Source organism: Hyla sarda, chromosome 4, assembly GCF_029499605.1.
Source record: "Hyla sarda isolate aHylSar1 chromosome 4, aHylSar1.hap1, whole genome shotgun sequence".
NCBI classification, from domain to species: Eukaryota; Metazoa; Chordata; class Amphibia; order Anura; family Hylidae; genus Hyla; species Hyla sarda.
Window position 1 is genome coordinate 123,745,781 of NC_079192.1, and position 25,098 is coordinate 123,770,878.

The following is a 25,098-nucleotide window of genomic DNA, read 5'->3' on the forward strand; positions in this document are numbered from 1 at the left end:
GAGAAAATCTCCATAGCAAACCTCTCCTGCTCTGGACAGTTTCTAACATTGACAGAGGTGTCAGCAGAGGGCACTGTGGTCAGACAGAAAATAAATCTAAAAAGAACTTCCTGTGGAGCATAAAGCAGCTGAAAAGTACTGGAAGGGTTAAGATTTTTAAATAGAAGTCATTTACAAATCTGTTTAACTTTCTGTTACCAGTTGATAAAAAAATAATAATAATGTTTTTCAACTGGAGTACCCCTTTAAAGTAGCCAGCTATGAAGTAACTTCAGGGAGGCCCTTGGGTAAGTAGGTTTAGGTCTAGGCTGTTGAACTGTGGTACATATAACTGAGGGGTAGATTATTTTTTTTATTGACAGGTCACCAGGGTGCAATGCATTACACTGCCCCTCAGCCTATCACTGGCCAAGATGGGACATTGCTGTGGCCGGTGATTAGCTGAGCCTCAGTATGAAGTGCTAACTACGGCCAATGGTGAAGAAGACACCACCGGAGAACTGGAGCGCAATACCGGGACAGCGGGCATAATGGCTTAATATTTTTCTATATGAGATATCTCCTTTTAAGACAATGCCTAATCACTAGACAGCAGAATTGGACTTCATCTAGAGTAGTGGCCATTCCTGGCTTCTAATTGAGGCCCCAGGTACTCAGGTACCTCCTGTTATAACAAAAAACAACTAGAATAACAACCTGGAACCTGGCATATGAACAGAGCAGCAGAATCCTATTGAACACAATGGGAGGCTACTGCATTCGAATTTCACTCAGAATTTTGGGAATTTGGAGCAGAATTTTCTTAGTGTACATTACCAGGGCTGGTGCAAGGATTTTTGTCACCCTAGGCAAAAGCTAATTTTGCAGCCCCCCTTGATTCCGCCCATGGGGTAACAAGCCCCCTCCTCATGTAATTAGCTTACTACCGGGGTGACATGCTGTAACAAACCTCCTCATCATTCTGCTGGCTGAGCGAGTGGTTTGGATGCTGGTTGTCTAACTTTCTTGTGGCAGGCAGAGCGGCGCCCCCATCAAGAGGGCGCTATAGGCAGCTATCTATATTTTCTTAGTGGGCCATAACTATCCCTACAGAAAACCTGGACTAACCCTGGCAGAAAATACAAGTACATACTAGAACCTACAGACAAAAGGAGGCAAAGCAGAAACTAACAAGAGCTAAACAAACAAGCAACTAAGTTTTACAACAGCAACTGAAAAATACAATCACAAATTCTACACATTGAAGAAACAAGAACCAACACAGTTGTGGTGGCCCAGTACAGGGCATAGCGAACCCCTGGTGACGTCTATCCGGCTGTCAGTGGCTGCATATAACAGTGTTTTTTGAGCTAATAAAAGCCATAATAAGAGGGATAAAAGTAAGGCTGGAGACATATTTTACACATCATACACACACTGTGGTTAGGTTATATGCCCCAAACCTCATGACAGTTGCGCTTTAGATACTGTTGTCATGTGTTGTAACCAAGGAAGGTACCAGTGACCATGTGAACTACAGGGTGACCCCTCCAGAGTCTCCCCCATATAAACCCTGGGTGGAGCTAGTTCAGTCTCTTAGTCTCTACTCTACTGAGTGCAGCAAGGACAAGTCATTGAGAGAATGTCTAGTGACCTGAGGAGGCAGCCATGCATCTACAAGTCCACTGCCCCACAGGTGAACGTCAAAACCTGGTAAGCTAAAAACAGGGGGAAGTCTGTCTAGTCAGTCTCAGTCAAGTCAGTCAAGATTAATCTGTGTCAAGTCAGTGTGGGCCTGCATCAAATTATCCAAGTCCACTACAAGTCCCAGCGAGCCTTTAGGTCTCTGAAGTCACTGGTCACCTCCGTGGACCTGGCTAAGCTGTTAAGACTGTTATACCTGTCTAACTCAGTAAAGCTGCCGTTGTTCTGTAACTTGGCATTGGAGTGTTTATTTGCCTCCGTGCCTAGCCCAGGTTACAGCGGTATACCTTCGGGCGGTGTAAACCATACCCTGGCGTCATGAACACAAGGGATTAATGCCATCTGCCCCTAGGGTAATTCCATCTGCCCTCATCACACTCTCACCACAGAGTAACCATAACAAGACTAGAGTAGAACATGGCTCTAGAATCACAAGGAACATGGAAACAAACAGGCAGGGAACGCGCTATACTGCACATACAACTCTCCAAGACAGGGCTAGCCAAGCCATCAGAATAATAGACAGTATAATAGACAGGAGATGACAACATAGCAGGAAGATTTCTGTCAATCATAAGAAAGTAGCATTCTGCACTATTCCTCCCTTTAAATCAATAGACAACAAAGTGGAACCTGATGAATTTCATTATAAGTCATTGTGCCATGAGGAGCGCCAATGGTTTTCATACTGTGATCATACCAGCTGTAACAGAAACCATGATGGTGGTGTGAACAGAGCCCTAACTGTAAGTTTACAAGAGGCAATTATCATAGCTTTTAGAGTATAAATGGAAGTTCTAGAACAGTAGTCTCAAACTGTGGCCCTCCAGATGTTACAAAACTTCAACTCCCAGCATGCCCGGACAGCCGTTGGCTGTCCGGGCATGCTGGGAGTTGAAGTTTTGCAACATCTGGATGGCCACAGTTTGAGACTACTGTTCTAGAATGTTCCTTTTAGCTGTAGAAGATTTATAGAAGTAAAGTGCTATGATAGAGTTGTTGGTCAGGGTTTGGAGTGCTCTTTGGACTATACATTCCAGTAAAGGTACAGAGCAGATATTTCTTTCTGATATGATTATACTGAGGAATAAAGGATACATCACATAGACTGGAGTTATTAGGTAGACAAGGTGACGGTACATGTGCTGGTGGCCATATTGGTCATACTGGTGATTTTCTTTATGTTAGGGGGGTTAGGGTTCTTGTAAAATCTTCATATGCTTGTAATATTAGCAATGATTAAGTAGATTTAAGGATGCAGAAAAAATCTAGTAATATAAAATGACACCTCCATGACTAAGCTTACTAAAGAGAATCCTGGGTGTTTTCTGCAACAGAATGTCATGAGATTGGAATAGAAATCTATCATAAACCAGTATCCAAGGCTGGAGATTTCAGGCAGGTTTAGACATGCAGCTTATCTCCTGCCTGAGCTCCATGATAAATGTGTTTAGGTTCGAATAAACCTGCATAATGATGGTTTTGTCTCGGTTCATGTTACCATTTACAAGTAGAGAGCTGCAGCCACTTCTTTACCTGGGGTTAAGCTAAAGTCACTGGTGGTGCTATGTTAAGACAGCTGCTATTCCTCCCAGTATAGAAAGGCACTGTTTAATACTTTCCAGCTAGGACTTCAATGCATGTGAAATACACACAAGTGTGTAGGCTAAGCAGCTGCAATACATTTGGGGCATCCGGCGTAAAACAACTCCTCGTGTTATTGTCTATTAAAGCATAATGAGTTAATACATATTTTTTAATAGAAAAAATTGACAGGGACTACCTATTCTTTTCTTGTGGGGGAAGGGGGATCTGATGTGGTTTTCTGCTCTGGAAGCCTGGAGGCTAGTACAGTAATGCTTTGCAGTAAAAACTAAGAGGGAGATTTATCAAAACCTGTGTAGAGGAAGAGTGGTGCAGTTGCCCATAGCAACCAATCAGATTGCTTCTTTAGAGGCCTGTGGAAAATGAAAGAAGCGATCTGATTGGTTACTATGGGCAACTGCACCACTCTTCTTCTACACAGGTTTTGATAAATCTCCCCCTAACTTCATGTAGCAACTTTCCCTGTGGTGTCTTAAAGGGGTACTCCGGTGAAAACCTTTTTTCTTTTAAATCAACTGGTGGCAGAAAGTTAAACATATTTGTAAATTACTTCTATTAAAAAATATTAATCCTTCCTGTACTTATTAGCTGCTGAATACTACAGAGGAAATTATTTTCTTTTTGGAATGCTCTCTGATGACATCACGAGCACAGTTCTCTCTGCTGACGTTATTATAATAATAATAACACTTTATTTATTGTTGTCCTTAGTGGGATTTGAATCCAAGTCCCCAGCACTACAAGGCAGCAGTGCTAACCACTGAGCCACCATGCTGCCCTTAGCATACATCTGCTATGCATGGTTGCTAAAATGGACAGAGATGTCAGCAGAGAGCACTGTGCTCGTGATGTCATCAGTGTTCCAAAAATAAAGGAATTTCCTCTGTAGAATTCAGCAGCTAATAAGTACTGGAAGTATTAAGATTTTTTAATAGGAGTAATTTACAAATATGTTTAACTTTCTGGCACCAGTTGATTTAAAAGAAAAAAGGTTTTCACCAGAGTACCCCTTTAAAGCAGAGACCCCGCTGTTGGTGGTGGGACCCACAATATGCCAGTTATCCAATCTAAACAGTCTTTATAGGGTAGGGTGACGTGGCATTGATGTCCGGTTATGATACAATCTCTGGATTACTATGCATGCAAAAAAAAACAACAACAACCAGGAAACAGGGGAAAAGAAGATATTATACCTTTATTTGTTTAGATAAACAAGTAATATGTAGAAAACAGAAAATGTGAGAGGGGAGGGGGGGACCGGCACTGTAGCAAGTGACTTGTAGTCACAGGTGGGTGCTCAGCTTCAACAGGTTCAGACTCCAAAACCTTCCATCAATAGACTTCAAGAAAAAGTGGGACTTCTTCAATATGCAAAAAACAGTGTCTTTTATTCACCCATCAGGTACAATACAAGTCAATGACACTTCTGTGAAATCACACTGTCCGCTCAGGAAACAACACTGATTGACAATCAATTTCACATGCTGTTGTGCAAATGGAACAGACAACAGGTGGAAATTATAGGCAATTAGCAAGACACACCCAATAAAGGAGTGGTTCTGCAGGTGGTGACCACAGACCACTTTTCAGTTCCTATGCTTCCAGGCTGATGTTTTGGTCACTTTTGAATGCTGGCGGTGCTTTCACTCTAGTGGTAGCATGAAGCAGAGTCTACAACCCAAACAAGTGGCACATCAATGCGAGCTGTGGCAAGAAGGTTTGCTGTGTCTGTCAGCGTAGTGTCCAGAGCATGGAGGCGCTACCAGGAGACAGGCCAGTACATCAGGAGATGTGGAGGAGGCTGTAGGAGGGCAACAACCCAGCAGCAGGACCGCTACCTCCGCCTTTTGCAAGTAGGAGCAGGAGGAGCACTGCCAGAGCCCTGCAAAATTACCTCCAGCAGGCCACATATGTGCCCATGTCCACCCAAATGGTCAGAAACAGACTCCATGAAGGTGGTATGATGGCCCAATGTCCTCAGGTGGGGGTTGTGCTTACAGCCCCACACCGTTCAGGACATTTGACATTTACCAGAGAACACCAAGATTGGCAAATTCGCCACTGGCGCCCTGTGCTCTTCACAGATGCAAGCAGGTTCACACTGAGCACATGTGAAGTCTGGAGACGCTGTGGAGAATGTTCTGCTGCCTGCAAAATCCTCCAGCATGACCGGTTTGGCGGTGGGTCAGTAATGGTGTGGGGTGGCATTTCTTTGGGGGGCCGCACAGCCCTCCATGTGCTTGCCAGAGGTAGCCTGACTGCCATTAGGTACCGAGATGAGATCCTCAGACTCGTTGTGAGACCATATGCTGGTGCGGTTGGCCCTGGGTTCCACCTAAAGCAAGACAATACTAGACCTCATGGGGCTGGAGTGTGTCAGCAGTTCCTGCAAGAGGAAGGCATTGATGCTATGGACTGGCCCGCCTGTTCCCCAGACTGGAATCCGATTGAGCACATCTGGGAAATCATGTCTCGCTCCATCTACCAATGCCACGTTGCACCACAGGCTGTGCAGGAGTTGGCGGATGCTTTGGTCCAGGTCTGGGATGACATCCCTTAGGAGACCATCCGCCACCTTATCAGGAGCATGCCCAGGCATTGTAGGGAGGTCATACGGGAACGTGGAGGCCACACACACTACTGAGCCTCATTGTGACTTGTTTTAAGGACATTACATCAAAGTTGGATCAGCCTGTAGTGTGGTTTTCCACTATGATTTTGAGTGTGACTCCATATCCAGACCTCCATGGGTTGATAAATTTGATTTCCATTGATAATTTTTGTGTGATTTTGTTGTCAGCACATTCAACTATGTAAAGATGAAAGTATTTCAGACGATTAGTTCATTCATTCAGATTTAGGATGTGTTATCTTAGTGTTCCCTTAATTTTTTTGAGCAGTGTATATAAATGGTAAAGTGCGGGTGCAAGCAAAGTTCAAGGACCAGGTCCCCAACAGTCCCTCATGGATACAACAGACAAAAAGTCCAATGCAGCACTCCAAGTAGTGAAGAAGAGTGAAAATCATCACTATTTAATCATCACTATTTGGAGTGCTGCATTGGACTTTTTGTCTGTTACATATATAATATATATTACACAAGGTGTAGTACGGTATAATCAAGATTTACATAACACAGGGAGGATATATCTCTGGTGATGAAATATTAATTTCAACAAAAAAGGATGTTATCAATTACAACATCCTTGACAGTCGTCTTTTCAAGCCAACAACTTGGGGGCAAGTTTGGTCACCGGATTACCATATCCGGGTTACATTGGCTGGTGAAGAAATGGTTGGCAGATAAAGAATTTCTCACGCCAACACAGTAGAGGAGCTTCAAAACTATCCGTAACCAGCTTTATTATCGTCATGTGGCAAAATGGTTTTACAGCACAGTGAAGAAAAAACCTCTTGGCTGTTTAGCCTCTACCTAAACATATACAGTGTCCTTTATCTTAATATCCTTGGCTTACTGAATGGTACGTTAAACAAAGTTCATACAGATGTAGGACATGCCAACAGTCATGTAGCGTAGCTGTACAACGATGACTTAAAACAGTGTATTGGGTACAGTGCCTCTTTACAGTACCACAGACCATACAACTTGGAGGAGTGGCAATAATGCTACCACTTTATAAAGTATTGGTACGGCCTTACCTGGAATATCCTGTTCAGTTTTGGGCATCGGTTCATAAAAGGGACGTTCTGGAGCTGGAAAGAGTACAGAGAAGCAAACTAAACTAATAAGAGGCATGGAACATCTTAGCTAGAGGATAGATTAAAGGAACTACAGTTGTTCATTCCTAAGAATAGACATTTAAAGGGGTATTTTCACACGTTAGAAAACTGTTCAGAATGTTCACCAGAAAACACAGGCAGGTGCTAGGACCACTCAGAAATGTGCCATCTCATAGACGGCAATGCATTTCCTTGCGCAGTCTGCAGAAAGAATAGACATGTTCATTCTTTCTGTGGACATCAAAATTGAAATTTCCGCAGCAGTAACATCTGGTGCAGAAATTATGATGTGTGAACAGTGCAGCAGAATCTCATTGAAATCAATGGGACTCTGCTGCAGCGGAATGTCTGTGTGGAATATTCTGTTCAAATTCCGCTGTGTGACCCTGGTCTAAGGAGGATATGATCAACTTATTTAAGTATATTAATGGATCATACAAAAAATTTTGTGAAAAACTTTTCCAGGTAAAACTCCCTTAAAAGACAAGGTAACTTGGAGAAAAAAAGGTTTAGTCTCCAGGAGCGACAATTCTTCTTTACCATAAGAAGTGAATTTATGAAACAGTGAATTTATGGAACAGTCCACCTCAGGAACTACTCACAGCAGGAACAGTTAAGGGCTTCAAAACAGGGTGAGATACATTCCTAGAACAAAATAATATCAATGCAAATGAGGAAACATAGCATCTCCTCCCCTTCATCTACCAATACCCATTCTCTTCACCTCCTTGTTTGAACGTGATAGACATGTCTTTTTTTCAATCATAGTAACTATATACCATATATGAAGACCAGATGCAAATGTATCACATTACAGCTCACTAAACAGAATTCAGTTTTTCTACCTAGGTGAGAATTGTGTTGAACTGGTCATACAGGGAATACATTCTTTTCGCTTTCTATTGAGGCTTTGGGGCAGATATTTGTTGCTTAGGAATGGCTGCCAATAGTGTTTCTTAATAGCATGAGTGACAGTCCAGTAAATTATGTAAAATTTGCTTTTATGATCAATACGAGCAAATCTTATTGTGTAACAATGAAATCTAAATGAACCTATTATTTTTGATCCTCCAAATATCTACTGTATAAGGATATTGGGGTAGATTTATCAAAACCTGTGTAGACGTAAATGGGTGCAGTTGCTCATAGTAACCAATCAGATTGCTTCTTTTAATTTTCAGAGGACCTTTCAAAACTGAAAGAAGTGATCAGATTGGTTGCAATGAGCAACCACTCGTCCTCTACAAAGGTCTTGACAAATATCCTCCATTGTTCAATATTTCCCCCTGCCAAGAAGTCAGATTCTATTATTTCCTGCAAGATAAGTAATACCTGGAGCATCTGGTTTCTGCTTATCGCCTAGGTTCTATTAAAATATAATTAAAGGGGTACTCCGGTAGAAAACGTTTTTTTAAATCAACTGGTGCCAAAAAAGTTAAATAGATTTGTAAATTATTCTATTAAAAAAATCTTAATACTTCCAGTAGTTATGAGCTGCAGTATACTACAGTGGAGGTTCTTTTTGAGGGTGCCCTCCACAGCATGTCATGTAACCTGGGCCTGTGAAGCGCCAAGGCCTTTCCTGCAGGTCCAGGAGACGATCCTGCACGCAGGGGAGCAGGGCTTTGGGGGGTGTGGGGAAAGGCGGGCAGGCATGTGTTTCAAGGAGGCCAAGCCTGGGGAGAAGAGCAGGAATCCCGAAAACCATGTCAGAAAGCAGACTACAAGCTGGATCAATGGCATGGAGGTGGGCAACCAAGCCGACACCTCTGGCAAGAAGAAGAGCCATCATTGGAAGAGTTACAAGCTGATCATTGACCCTGCTCTCAGGAAGGGACAACACAAGCTCTACCGCTACGATGGGCTTTACTTCAGCATGCCTGACCCGGGTGTCCCCCCAGTGGATTGCGTTAGAGATCCCTGGATAGGAAGGATATGGACCAAAAATAAGGAGGTCGATTTACCTGTGCCCAAGCTCAAGATCGACGAGTTCTATGTCGGCCCGGTGCCCCCTAAGCAAGTGACTTTTGCAAAACTGAACGACAATATACGGGAAAACTTTCTTAGCGACATGTGCAAGAAGTATGAGGAACTGGAGGAGGTGGAGATCTTGTACAATCCTAAGAACAAGAAGCACCTGGGCATTGCCAAAGTCATATTTGCCACCGTTAAAGATGCCAGGGATGCGGTGAAGCATCTGGAAAACACCACCGTGATGGGCAACATCATCCACGTGGAGCTGGACACGAAAGGAGAGACACGTATGCGGTTCTATGAACTGTTAGTAAATGTCTCTACACGCCACAGACTCTTCCGGTTGGAGCCGATTTGGATGCTTCACCAAATGTGAATGAAACTCCACAGATTAATAAAACCATAGAACGCACAAAAGAAACAGTGGAAGTTTCTAAAATGGACAGAGGTGTCAGCAGAGAGCATTGTGGTCAGACCGAAAAGAAAAACTTCCTCTGTAGTATACAGCAGCTGATAAGTACTAGAAGGATTAAGCTTTTTAAATAAAAGTAATTTACATATCTGTTTAACTTTTTGGCACCAGTTGATTTAAAATGTTTAATATTTGGCCAAATTAAATGTGCATATCCATATGTCTAGACCAGTGTTTCCCAATCAAGGTGCCTCCAGTTGTTGCACAACTAAAACTCCTAGCATTTTTGGATAGGCTTTGGCTGTCTGGTCATGCTGAGGCTAGTAGTCTTTCAACTGCAAGAGACGCCCTGGTTGGAAAACACTGGTCTAGATTGTCAAATTGATGACACTGTTTGACATTGTATCGTGATACATTGAACTGCATACTTTCCTTTAAAGCAAGTTACACTCTTGCTTGGGCTGAAGATTTAGACTCTAAAAGGGGTACTCCGGTGGAAAACTTTTTTTCTTTAAATCAACTGATGCCAGAAAGTTAAACAGATTTGCTGACACATCTGTCCATGTCAGGAACTGTCCAGAGCAGGAGAAAAATCCCAATAGCAAACATATGCTGCTCTGGACAGTTCCTAAAATGGACAGAGAGCCCTGTGATCGTGACAGAAAAAATATTCCAAAAGAAAAGAATTTCCTCTGTAGTATACAACTGCTAATAAGTACTGGAAGGATTAAGAATTTTTAATAGAAGTAATTTACAAATCTGTTTAACTTTCTGGCACCAGTTGATTTAAAAAAAATCCCCCTTTAAACCATTGCAGAATGCTCTTTTATGGTTGTTCCATTTTGCAGCCAGACAGTTGGTAACAAAGAGCAGAATATCTCAGTGATGTAGTCAGACAGGTAAGTAGTAATTGAGGTTACCCTAGTCTGTGACCGGTATGTCTGCACTTAGTAATAGGAACATGTAATATAAGCACCACAGAAGTCTGTAATCTACGTGTTTATGACATCTCACTTCACTGGGACTGTCTTTAATATTGGTACCAGTCCTGTTTATATTGTTGTTAGGATTTGGGGTTTTTAGAATATAGAATGATCATAGCCCACACCTAGCACATTGCCCTTCACAGTTTGACAAATTCTAGCTTACTTACTGTTTTATACCTGTATTATCTTTATAGGAAATACCCACAGACATGTAGAAAACGTATAAAGTATGAATAAGCCGATAACTCATACCGAATAGCCGACACAGACAAAGCAAGTTAGCTGAAGGCTATCTCCAAGGGATGTGACGAGACTAAGGTGGGGCAGGAAGGGTTCGGGGAGGGGGGGGGGGGGGGGGTTTGCTTTATTATTGCACAAATACAATAAATGTGAAATAGCCTGAAGAGTAAATGTCTATCCTCTATAAAAAAAATACCCTTCACACTACAGGATGTGCAGTAAATGTAATGTGTGTATGTACCAGAATTTTTGCAACTGTCCCATACACCTGAATGGGGTTTGCGGAAGCAAAATCATTTAGATTCTTGAGTCTTATACATTTCTGCTACACATATTGGGGGATATTTATCAAAACCTGTCCATAGGAAAAGTTGCTGAGTTGCCCATAGCAACCAATCAGATTGCTTCTTTCATTTTTGAAAAGGCCTCCGAAAAATGAAAGAAGCGATCTGATTGGTTGCTATGGGCAACTGGGCAACTTTTCCTATGGACAGGTTTTGATAAATCTCCCCCATTCTGTGTGTGAATAAACTATAGAATAGGGGGGAGCAATTGATATATAGAGACCTATGTGTCAAATTAGTATTACGCAATAGAAGAAACACTTGGTCATAAAAGCATCATTTTATTAGTTACAATTTAAAATATAAGCACATATTTTATAACGATAAACAGGATACAAGAATTTTACAGTTCTATCAGACACAGCTATTACTAGGTGCTAGGTAGGTCACCAGGGTTGGGCTGCACTGGCCCTTCTAGTCCACTACGACCCCCTACCTGTTACTGCAGGGAGGTCCTCCTAGAGAGTGCCAACCTGCAACAGGAACCTCCTATCTCTCCCTGATACTGGAGGGAATGGAGGTACCGGGTGCAGTATGTACAGCAAGCCACCAGTAACAAACTAGCTGGTCTGCAAAAACCTCCGCAATTTATTTGGTGAGTATATAGTTTCCAAGCACATAGATATCAGTAAAACACTTGCATACAATATTGATACAAATCAAGCCACATATTTCCAACGCGTTTCGTTGTGGCGCATTTTTTGGCGGCACAACTCTTCAGGGACAAGTGTATTTAGGCAGGAGCGTAGTATTTCCTGTCACTTATCTCACTGAATACATTTATCTCCATGGCTCCTTCACCTGTTCTTTGGACGCCATCTGGTAGGCACTATATGTACATCAATCTATCCTATATTCCTGTATAAAATGTACCCCCACGGGTGTATATATCCTAACACATACAATATATATCTTATTTTGTATGTATTATCCCCTGACTAAGAGCCAACTATTTACTCACAGGCATAGCCCTAACTGCCTGGTAAGGATCATCTCCCTGTGGGTGACCATATAAGAATAACCCTCATACTAAAGGTAAATATATTTACCATATTTTCCACCCCCATACATTTTTCACCCTTCCATCAATATGTCTAATACAATAACTATTTCCAGGTAGACTTATTCATATCAGCTCTATACAAGTGTTTATCTGCCTGTATTAGCAGTTCGTGCACAGACCGTGCTGCACTTACATACCTGGCACACCAATGAGAGGTAGGTCATGTACACTATCCTCACACACACATGCATGTATCTAAGCAGATCACTATATTTACTTGTGTTATCCCCCCACAGGACGGCATATACCTACTCACAAGAGGGAATATTTTTACCGGACCATCACCTACTAGTCTATCCTACCTGGGCTTGTTTATCCTAGCACATCTACATACTATCTATACCTCTGTTCATCGTATTACGACTAAATAAATGTATTCAGTGAGATAAGTGACAGGAAATACTACGCTCCTGCCTAAATACACTTGTCCCTGAAGAGTTGTGCCGCCGAAAAAATGCGCCACAACGAAACGCGTTGAAAATATGTGGCTTGATTTGTATCAATATTGTATGCAAGTGTTTTACTGATACCTATGTGCTTGGAAACTATATACTCACCGAATAAATTGCGGAGGTTTTTGCAGACCAGCTAGTTTGTTACTGGTGGCTTGCTGTACATACTGCACTCGGTGCCTCCATTCCCTCCAGAACCAGGGAGAGATAGGAGGTTCCTGTTGCAGGTTGGCACTCTCTAGGAGGACCTCCCTGCAGTAACAGGTAGGGGTCCTAAGGGACTAGAAGGGCCAGTGCAGCCCTACCCTGGTGACCTACCTAGCACCTAGGAATAGCTGTGTCTGATAGAACTGTAAAATTCTTGTATCCTGTTTATCGTTATAAAATATGTGCTTATATTTTAAATTGTAACTAATAAAATTATGCTTTTATGACCAAGTGTTTCTAATACTGTGTGTGAATAAAGCTGTAGCATGCATGTTTTTGGCTACTTACGAGCGGGCCTACATCTAGGTTCACACTGAGGCCGGAGTTTCCGAGTGCACTAGGGCCTTGTAGACTGTGGCGTCTCCTTAGACGGCAATGTCTTCCGCATGGATTCTGCCTAAAGAATGACCGAGATTCTTTTGGCAGCAGAATTTCAAAGCTGGAATACCTGCCGCTGAAATTTTGTATTGTACACTGTGCAGCGAAATCCCATTGCCAGCACCTGTGATTGTGGTCCACAGTCATTTCTGAAAGGAATTTCAAAACAGAATTCCGCTCAGAAATTACCTAGGCTGGGACTAGGTTCACACGGTGGAATATTTGCAGAATGTCCGCCCGGCAAACACGGCCTGACATTCCACAAAGAGCGGGTGGCGGAAGTACATGCTGGGATTGATCAGAATACGCCCTCTCCATAAACGGGAATTAATTTTCAAGCAGACACCGCTAAAAAGAATTCAAATGTCAATTATTTTGGAATGGCCAGATTGTAGATTTCAACGGGAAATGTTTCCGCCACAGAAAATCCGTGTGCACGGTGCAGCAGAATCCCATTGGAAGTAATAGGGACAGAATTTCCAAGCTGAATTTTTCTGCTGGATTCTGCTTGGAAATTCCGTCATAGCCTTATCATGAACTTATTTGGCCAACAGCTTTCTCCCATGAATGTATTTAGGGAAAAATTTCCAAAATGTCCATTTATTTTCCTCCGCATTGTATGTTCTCCTACAGCAGACTTTGGGAGACACTTCAGCTTCCCTAAGCAATGAATTTATTATAGATATTTGACAAGTTTAATGGTAAACATACAATGTAAGGGAATGGCTATTTATATGGATATGTGCATATATATATATATATATATATATATATATATATATATAAAAATATGCATATATATATATATATATATATATATATATATACACAGTGACCCCTCGACCTACGATGGCCCCGACAAACGATCATTTCAGCATACAATCACTCTCAGAGGCCATCGCATGTTGAAGGCAGCATCAACATACGATGCTTTTGTATGTCGGGGCCATCGCATAAACGGCTATCCGGCAGCGCAGACTGCTTCAGCTGCCACCAGATAGCCGTTTACGATGCCCCGTGTGGTCCGCTGACGATCACTTACCTGTCCTCGGGGCTCCGGCGCGTCCTCTTCAGGATTCCCTAAATTGTCGGCGCTCTCCATCGTCGTCATCACGTCGCTGCGCACGCCGTCCCGTCATCCAATAGGAGCAGCGTGCGTAGCGACGTGATGGCGGCAACGGAGAACGAGGATGCAGGGGAAGCAGAGGCCTTGTCGGAGCGTCGGGGACACCCTGACGCGGCGACAGCGATGGACGGCGACATCCAGGGCAGTAGTGACGAGCGGTGACGGTCCGGAGCAGTGGGGACTGGTGAGTACAACTTCCTCTAACAGTGGTCTTCAACCTGCGGACCTCCAGATGTTGCAAAACTACAACTCCCAGCATGTCCGGACAGCCGATCCCTCAACATACGATGGTTTCAACAAACGATGGTTCATTTGGAACGGATTGCCATCGTATGTTGAGGGACCACTGTATATATATATATATATATATATATAGAGAGAGAGAGAGAGAGAGAGAGAGAGAGAGAGAGAGAGAGAGAGAGAGAGAGAGAGAGAGAGTGTCTACTGAGTCACTGAGCACTGGAGACAAAGAGGAATTTCTTACTCAGCTTAATCAAGATAATTATAGCTCAGAATAAACAATATTATGTTCTCCTACTAAGTAAAAACATCCTCATACTAACCTAAATGCAGGATGCCAATGTGTGTGATCAGTTCCTTTAATACCTTACTATATATTAACCTTTCATTAGAGGGAAACATAGTGCGCATCTATATCATGTAGTAAGTAAATACAATGCTGTCCAAACTTTTGTGATACATACAGGTCACATGTCTAAGGGTTGATTCAATAAAGATAGAACACAAAAAATATACAGACTTCAATAATTCCTGTGTGCAATACAATGTATCTTGTTAAATGAAGGTTCATTGTATGATAGGAAAGACATTGTGGAATCACAAAGGTAAAACAACTACTTAAATAACAAATGAGAAAAGATACACAGCAATATTGTTGACTATAAGAAAGCATGTGGAATGGGCCCCTTGCAGAAACCACACCAGATAAAGCAGTGTTTTTCAAACAGTGTGTCTCCAGCTGTTGCAAAATACAACCTCCAGCTTGAACGGACACTGTCCTAAACTGTCCAGTCAGTATTGACTATGGCAGACTTGTACAGAGACACCCCCCTTTGACAAAGTGAATGGTAACTTCCAGATGTCAATGTATTCGTTCATTTCTATACAAGCATCCACTCAAACAGCCAGGTAAGGAAAGACAATGGGTCCTCCTTAAAGGGGTACTCCGGTGGAAAGCTTTTTTTTTTTTTTTTTTTTTTAAATGAACTGGTGCCAGAATGTTAAACAGATTTGTAAATTACTTCTATTAAAAAATCTTAATCCTTTTAGTAATTTTTAGCAGCTGTATACTACAGAGGAAATTCTTTACTTTTTGAATTTCTTTTTTGTGTTGTCCACAGTGCTCTCTGCTGACACCTCTGTCCATGTCAGGAACTGTCCAGATCAGCATAGGTTTGCTATGGGGATTTTCTCCTGCTCTGGACAGTTCCTGATACTGGCATCAGGTGTCAGCAGAGAGCACTGTGGACAACACAAAAAAAAATTAAAAAAAATAAAGATTTGTCTCTGTAGCAAACAGCTGCTAAAAAGTACTGGAAGGGTTAAGATTTTTTTTAAAGAAGTAATTTACAAATCTGTTTAACTTTCTGACACCAGTTCATTTAAAAAAAAAAAAAAGTTTTCCACCTGAGTACCCCTTTAAGTAGGTACTAGCTGGTTTGTACAAAGAGCTGAGAGCTGCAGAAAACTACACAAACCATCAGCCCCTGCACTTGTTTTCTGTGTAAGCTGCAGGAGGAGCTGCTCTCAGAAAGCTGAGCAAGTCACGTGGTTAGAAAAGCAGTAAATATAGATTCATGTGTGTGCCTCAGCCAATCACACCCAATCACACACTGAAACACTCTGGACTGAGAATGGAGGAGAAGTTACAAAGTAGCGTGCAGGACCCAAAATGGCCACGGAACTCAGCAAACTTGTGCCTGACAGTCATCATGTGTGCTAAGATCTACTGGACTTCCTGCCTGGAAGAAAAACTGAGAGAAATAGGGCATGTGCTCAGTAAAGATTATGCTTGTACATCCCAAAGTTATACAACTCTAACATGTGCTGCTATATAAAGGTAATTTAATTTGGCTGGAGTTCTCCTTTAAAAGGGGTATTCTGGGCAAAAACATCTTATCCCCTATCGAAAGGATAGGGGATAAGATGCCTGATCGCAGGGGGCCTGCTGCTGGGACCCCCCACGGTCTTTCTGCAGCAGCCCGCATACTATGCGTAGCTGCATCTGCAATTTCGGAAACCGCCGGGCTTCCGAGGCGAGGACATGACGTCACACCACGCCCCCTCCATTCATTTCTATGGGAAGGGGCATAACAGCCGCAACGCCCCCCTCCCATAGACAAGAATGGAGGGGGCGTGGCGTCACCTCACTACCCTGTCTCGGAAGCCCGGTGGTTTCCAAAACTGCAGACGCAGCTACACATAGAATGCGGGCTTCTGCAGGGAGATCGCGGGGGGTCCCAGCAGCGAGCCCCCCCGCGATCAGACATTTTATCCCCTATCCTTTCTATAGGGGATAAGATGTTTTTGCCCGGAATAACCCTTTAAGTGCATCTTGTAATTTTGAACATGGTGCTGTCATGGATGGATGGATAGATGGATTTTCCCTTGAAGCTCAAGGAATACACCAGCAAAGTGTACACCTTTTTGTCAGTGAGGATAATATTTCGGGTGTTATCATTTAGTCATTTATGCTGGCCATTTAACAGCTCAGTTCCTCTGAAAATGACTTTAGAAGAAGTCTGGCTTTCTGTTTTATTGGGCTGAGATCTGAGCTGCTTAGAGTAAAGCTCTGTAAACACAGAAATATAAGGATGGTGGGTGGAGAGGGTGTGCTGTAAGCCAAAGTGCCTTTTAATCTACTATTTCATATAAACACTATGTTCTCCTTTCCCTCCAATTATTTTTTATGGAAAATGTGATTTATTTGACAAAGACTCCACATTTTGAAGTATTCATCGTATCTGATGCGTCTATTAACAGGTTCTCCGAGTGTTTAACAGGTGTGGAATTTCCTCACATTTAGAAAATGTCAAGATTTGCCCCCATTTTCAGGACTATAGAGCAGGAATTCAGAAAATAAAGCAGCTCGCACTTTATTGGCTAAGTGTCAGCGCAGTCTAGACTCTGCTGCTTTCTTTAACAATAAAATAGCAATAAATAAAATAATCCATCCATTGTAAAAGTGAGATGTGATCGCTACCACAGAGAGGGGCCTAAGAAAGTCGATACCCAAACATTTGTACAGTAATATCAAACACTGGCGAGTTCTGCAGCTGGCACGGAACTCTAAGAGAATATACCCCTGAGAACGTATTAATGCATTCATGAGGATTATTATTTTAAAACATGTTTTAACTTCAAAGTTGGTTTTCTGGTAATAAAATGTTTATTTTATCCAATATCTGTAGGATATCTCCAACATGAAAGGATTTTCATGACCCCCCTAATCCGCAGTAGTGGTGTCTACTCTAGAATATTAACTATGTGGCACAATAATTAAGAATTATATACCCAAAAAGAGTGTCTGGCAGCAGCTTATTCCCTTCTCAGATTCAAAGTACATGCACACTCAGCTGAGCTGTGCATGTCTATAGTGGTGTCTTGTGGAAAAGAGTTGAACCAGTCATTTCCCCCTTAAGTGTATGGCAAGATTACGGTTAGATTTGCATGAATTTAGGTATTCCTGCATGAATGTAGGAATATAGCAATAATCATTATGTGTAAATGGTCATAATGGGTCATAATGATCTTGTCTTCAATCGTGTCTGTGATCCAATCACTAGTATGAGCATACAGTGTAAACATGAAAACACAATATAGGAGAGCAGGTATCTATTGCCTACATTTCTCTCTTCCATTCATAACAAAATATCTCAATATGTTAACTGAATTAAATGGAATTATGACTTAAAGGATATTGCAGCCTAATATAATTTATCCCATATCCGCAGGATAGGGGATAACTGTCTGACCACGGGGGCCCGAACTCTGGGACCCCCCGCAATCTCCTGTATGGGGGCCACGGCCCTGCTGAGCTTTCCCGTGCAGGAGGCGTGTCGGCCACAGCATGACGCCGGGCCGACACCCCCCTCAAAGTATCTCTATGGGAGAGGCGCAGATGCAGCGTTCATGCTTCCCCACCTCTCCCATAGAGCTGAAAGGAGGGGGCGTGTCTGTTAGTGAGGTCGAGGACACGAGCATTAGCTGCGCAGAACCGCGGCAGTTCCAGGTTCCCGTACAGGAGATCTGACTGTGGAGTAGTGGATAAGTTTCCTATGGCTGCAGTACTCCTTTAATGAATTAATGGAATTAATTGAAATTTCCAATGTATCAATGTTCTTTGTGAAGTTGGAAGGGTTTACATAACAACATCTATAGTTGTGACTCTAAAGCTAAACATACACAGTAATGTTACCCAAGCCTTCCACCGGAACAATTGCCCGTCTAATGTGTATATTAACCTCCTGACTCTCCCCAGCAGACATCCAGAAAGATAATAATCAAGCAGTTGGATTTATACTGTCTGATCCCTTTGCTCTTAGAACACAAACATGCTTGGCCAAACCAAACACACATATATGGGAGGATCGGGCGACATAGCAGAGTCAATAAGCATTTGGCCAACAGTTATCTTATATGTAAGGCCAACTTAAAGAGTCTCTCTCATGATCTTGTTACATTTTATAATCCTTCCAGTTCAGTGTCTTCATTGTGATGAACCAACCCCTGCCTTTATTTTTATTATTTTTTTACTTTTCTACCTTGATATTGCTCTGAATTTTCTGCTCAGTCTCAGTCAGATTCACAAACTGGCAAGGGGCGTTCCCCAGCAGGCTGTGACATCATCTGAAGCCATAAAGGGGAGAACTTCCTCCCTCACTCTGCTACACACAGCCCAAAGCAGTTCAGTGTGAGATGAGCTTTGATTGGCTAAGGCTGCGCACCCCCTCTGTACACTGAGGACAAGCAGGGCTCTTCCTGTATTTGGTCTCCTCACAGAGATACAAAGGCAATAGCTGCGTGAACAGGATTTTTTTTACCCAAAAACTATACACATTTTTTTTTTTTTACCAATGTTTATTACAAATATACATATAATGTTATCTACATTATATAAAATGTTTTTGCTAACAACCGCTACACTTTAAGTCTTTTGCATTTCCATCAAGGTCAATTTAGCAGTCTTTCTTTTTTGGGTGGGTGATGTTTGGTTTTAAACAGATAATGCCCCTGTATAATGGGATTTTGGTGGTGTTCTTCCCATCTTCAGTACATTTTACATATGCAGTATACATTTGTTGACCTCCCTAAGGATTAGTGTTGAGCGGCATAGGCCATATTCGAATTCGCGAATATTCGCGAATATATGGACGAATATTCGTCATATATTCGCGACTATTCGCATATTCGTTATATTCTCGTTTTATTTTCGCATATGCGTAAATTCGCGTATGCGAAAATTAACATATGTGAAAATTAGCATATAGAAAATTATCATACTCGAAAATTCGCATATGCGAAAATTAGCATATGCGAATTTTCGCACGCCAGTCTCACACAGTAGTATTAGAGCCTTCTTTACACCACACAAGCTGGAAGCAGAGAGGGATGATCACTGTGATGTGTACTGTGAAGAAAAAAAAAAAAAAAAAAAAGAATATTCGTAATTACGAATATATAGCGCTATATTCGCGAAATTCGCGAATTCGCGAATATGCGATATTCGCGAATAATATTCGAATTGCGAATATTCGCGAGCAACACTACTAAGGATATCTCCACACAATAGAAACCTCTAAAAAATTCCAGAAGGCGCTAGGACTGCTCAGAAATGCACCGTCTCAAAGTGCAGCAGAATCCAGTTGAAATCAATGGGACTTTGCTGCAGCAGAATGTCCTGTAGAATATTCTGATGGAATTCCGCACAGACATTCTGCAGTGTGAACATAGCCTAAAATGTGTGCCAATGAGGCCTTACACTTTTCCATTTTTTTTATATAACTTTGTAGCAGCAGAGTTTTAGCTCAACCGTTCTCTGTTTTCAACCAGTATTGCTGTGTCAGAGCTCTTCTTTAGTGTTGAGCGGCATAGGCCATATTCGAATTCGCGAATATTCGCGAATTTATGGACGAATATTCGCCATATATTCGCGAATATTCGCATATTCATTATATCCCCGTTTTATTTTCGCGTATGCGAAAATACGCGCATGCGAAAATTAACATAGGTGGAAATTCGCATATGCGAAACTTAGCATATGCTAATGTTCGCATATGCGAATTTACGCACGCCAGTCTCACACAGTAGTATTACAGCCTTCTTTACACCACACAAGCTGGAAGCAGAGAGGGGTGATCACTGTGATGTGTACTGTGAAGAAAAAAAAAAAAAAAAAAAAAGAATATTCGTAATTACGAATATATAGCGCTATATTCGCGAAATTCGCGAATTCGCGAATATGCGATATTCGCGAATAATATTCGAATTGCGAATATTCGCGAGCAACACTACTCTTCTTCTGCTGAACAGAGGACCCAGCGGTATCATCAAAGTGACTGGCAGCGGCTCATGTAGCATGTGACTGGACCATGCAGAGGAGAGAAGTGCTGTTAAATTACTGTTACAATGAAAGGAGGACTTTACCATTGAAAACCACTGAAAGCCTGAGATTACATGCTACAATTTTTTGGGTGATCGGAATAATTCTCTACACATCTAATGATAATGGTTTTGTATAAATGACATGTAGAAATGATTTTAGATTTCACAGCAGATAAGAGTAATCTGACATTTGAAGACTTTGTGTTATCTGCCAAGTGTAGTGACTGCTGAATGTTATTAGGAATCTTGTCAGCATAGGAATGTCTAGCCTTCCAACATCAGACAGCCATCAATGGAATGGAAGCATTTGCATCCAGTCAAAAAGCTGCTGCATGTACAATATAAAGTATAAAACCAGATTTATTTCATATATTTACATGAAAATATGTGGTATACAGTGGGCAGACAAATGGAAGTCTGCAATAGATTGCTTCATAGTGTGAAAAATGGTATAACTTTCTACTAGTTCTCAGACTCCCCACAGCACCACTGACATAGAGGGTGGATTCACACATTGTATATTGGTTGCAGAAATTTCAGTTCTGGATTCTGTATCAAAATTCTGTAACAAATTGCAGCCCAAAGTCAGTAAATGGGGTTTTGACAAACATTTCAGCAGCAGGTTGTATTTGTTGCAGAATTTGCCACTGATCTAATTTAGTGACATATAGATAGATAGATAGATAGATAGATAGATAGATAGAAATCTCAGAACCCACAATGAAATCTGCATGAAGCATAAGTGTGATTTTTTTATGCAGATTTTATTCCATTTGCACACATTTTTTTTTTCAGCCATATCTTTAGAATATTGTTTTTCTGCCAGTTCAGTATGTTTATACGTGGTGACATATGAAGATCATGATGATAGATCACAAAGGGGGAGATTTATCAAAACCTGTCCAGAGGAAAAGTTGTTGAGTTGCCCATAGCAACCAATTAGCTTGCTTCATTCCTTTTTAACATGGCCTAATTAAAGAAGCAATCTGATTGGTTACTCTGGGAAACTCAGCAACTTTTCCTCTGCACAGGTTTTAAAAAAAATCTCTCCCATGTGTTTAGCTGCATCTGCTACATGTAGCCCAAACCAAGCACTCATACCATGGCCAATGACTGCGCAATGTTGCCAAGATTATCTTCAGCACTGTGTAAGTAGGCATTGGCCACCATAAATGTGACATTGGTTTAATCCACATGTGGCTCTAGCTTGAAATGAGTTGTAAAAGATTCACACAGTATTTGTGGAAGGTATTGATTCACTTTTTTGAGCCAAAGCCAGAAGTGCATTGAAAATTAATAAGAAATATAAAGGAAGGACTTACACTTCTGCTTCCTACTGGATCCACTTCTGAGGGTATGTTCACATGGTGAAATTTCCGAATGGAATCCGGCAGAATAATTCCACTGGGAAATTCCATTGCAGCAGAGTCCTATTGAAATGCATTGCTCCGTGAAGATGATACCGAATACACCAGGTTATAGTGTGGGTGAACAAGGGACCAATGCGGGGCTCTGACTAATATACATACCTGCAGTCCGGTGCCTAGTCCCACTGACAATCAGCTTCTTTCTGTGTTGAATTGTGCGCTGGAGGTGGGCACACCGGCTGGATATAAATATTCATGGTCGCTGGTCACAAGAGCGCTTATGCCTACTGAGCACTCACATGACCAGCGACCATGAATATTCAAATCCAGCCGGCGGGCCCGCCTCCAGTGCGCAATTCAGTGCAGAAAGAAGCCGAAGAAAGGGACCGGCGCCGGACTGCAGGTATGTATATTATTTAGAGAGTTCACATCGGTCTCCTGTTCACCCATACTATAACTGGGTGTATTGGGTCTAGTGTGGGTGAATGGGTGACCGTTTTCTTATAAATTATGCAAGATTGATGAATGTTTTCCAACGGGGTCTTATATAATCTCTGCTAAAGTTGCCGCAGATCCCCAGCCTAGCAAGAAATAAAAATATTTTACTCTTTTAATATTATTTTGGTATTATTATTATATTGAGCCCAGTTGATGACATTTACTCTACTACTATGCTGAGTGACGTGTTCATAGCAGCAATCTCTGCAGTCTTTCTCTTCTTACCCAATGACTTTTAAAGCTCCCTTTCTTTCTTTTTTCCCTTCTCTTTCTATGTGACAGGTCTGTGAGTGGCAGTGAGGAGGAGGAGGAGGAGGAGGAGGCTGGAGGAGCCCTGAGGACTGCAGGAGAGCTTTCCTGGGCGGGATCATAGGCTTAGCCAGCACTCTGCAAACTTTTGTAACCTTCATTTACTGAGTAAATATCCAGCACTCCATACTGTGCTCCAGACCAACTCCGCTTTGGATTACAAAACCTGAAAAAAAAAGGCGAAAAATCAAGAAAAACCACCTGGATTAGTCTCCAAGAGAAGCTCCCAGAGTGCTGCCTGGCTTGGCTATGGGGACCTGGACATGGCTCTTTCTCTTGGGACAAACAGTGGTTACTATCCTGCTGGTTCAATCTGCAGATGAAGCCATTCCTAGACTCACCTTGCAATATGGTAAGTGTAGGGAGGGCTGCATGTGAAGGGTTAACCCAGGCATGGAGGGGCCCCTGGCCAAAGGGATCCTGCCTGGGAGGGAGGAGGGTTACTATCTCCAGGGGTAACTGCTGTGTGCTCCACAACTTGTCACGCCTCATCTTTTACTAGAGCCTTGTGTTTTCTCTCTATTTGTTACATTTGAGCAGTTTGTTACATAGTTATTTGCCTGTTTGTAAACATCATGTTCTAGTGCCTGATAGTGAATTGTGAACTGGTTATTACTCTATAAAACAGTTTGTTACCCTCTATATGACAATGATGAACCCCTAACCAGCAGAAAGGGGCAGCTACCCCCATCAGGTGTGTGTGTGTTTTTTTTTATTTGTATTGGTCAATGTAGTTTTTTAATTCACAGAGAGGCACCCTGCACCTACTGGTTGCAGAAAAGATCAAGAACCTGTGGTATATGTATGGCAGTGTTTCCTAACCAGGGTGCCTCCAGCTGTTGCAAAACGACAACTCCCATCTCTTTTGTGGAATCTGCATGCTCTGTCACCCTTCTGTGACCTCAACACTGTATAAACTGGATCTGGCTAATATGTACAAGTCTTCTGCAGTCTTTGGGTGACTTTGAGAAGTGTCTTCCATGCAGCATGGGGCAGGTAGATGTTTACAGTAAGGAGAGAGGTTGTCTCTGGTCTGGTGACCTTTGCTATGTTGTTGTAAGGGATGATAAGAGGAGCCAGATCTCACTGCCCCCTGCTGATGGAGTTGGCACATTAACCCCTCTTCAACTTTAGCTGACAAGCCAAGGCTTATTTTGGCATCTGTTCAAAGGAGTCTTTAATAAATCATCTTGTAACCACACAAGCCAGGAGAAGGGCTGCATTACAAGGACAAGGATAGTGTTAATAATAAGGTTTAGAAAGAGTCCTGGGTGATACTGTCACTAAATCAGAATGCAAAGTCCTATATTTACTTTTATTCTAACATATGTTCATTAAAGTTAAAAAAGGAAAAAAATAATAACATAGGTTAAAAAGTATAGTCGTAAAGCTAATATTGCCTGCGAGATCTTACTAGGTCACTGTCTCTGGGAGAGCTGGGGGGAAACTATTTGAGGGTGCGTTCACACACTCAGGACCAGATTAAGGCTGCCTGGAAGACGTAGCACTTCATTATGATGGCCGCCCCCCCCCCCCCCTTGACAGTTCCCCCCCACATTAGGTGCAGTCTAGTTCCCCCACATTAGGTGCAGTGCAGTTCCCCCACATTAGGTGCAGTATAGTTCCCCCCCCCCCCACATTAGGTGCAGTATAGTTCCTCCCCCACATTAGGTGCAGTATAGTTCCCCCCCCCCACATTAGGTGCAGTATAGGTCCCCCCCCCACATTAGGTGCAGTCTAGTTCCCCCCACATTAGGTGCAGTACAGTTCCCCCCACATTAGGTGCAGTACAGTTCCCCCACATTAGGTGCAGTACAGTTCCCCCATATTAGGTGCAGTATAGGTCCCCCATATTAGGTGCAGTATAGTTCCCCCATATTAGGTGCAGGATAGCCCCCCCCACCACCACATTAGGTGCAGTATAGTTCCCCCCCACATTAGGTGCAGTATAGTTCCCCCCCCCCCACATTAGGTACAGTATAGTTCCCCCCCCCCCACATTAGGTGCAGTATAGTTCCCCCACCCCCCACATTAGGTGCAGTATAGTTCCCCCCCACCCACTAACATTAGGTGCAGTATAGTTCCCCCC

At 42.3% G+C, this 25,098-nt stretch overlaps 1 protein-coding gene across 2 annotated transcripts in view; it reads left to right on the forward strand.

Annotated features, from left to right (window-relative positions):
* SEMA4B (semaphorin 4B) overlaps positions 1 to 25,098 on the forward strand; it is a 284,324-nt gene that overhangs the window by 187,850 nt on the left and 71,376 nt on the right. For both annotated transcript variants that reach the window (XM_056572013.1, XM_056572014.1), the window contains one exon: positions 22,983 to 23,361. In XM_056572013.1, coding sequence (XP_056427988.1) covers positions 23,259 to 23,361 — 103 coding nt within the window. In that variant the 5' untranslated portion in view covers positions 22,983 to 23,258. The remainder of the gene's footprint in view (positions 1 to 22,982; positions 23,362 to 25,098) is intronic.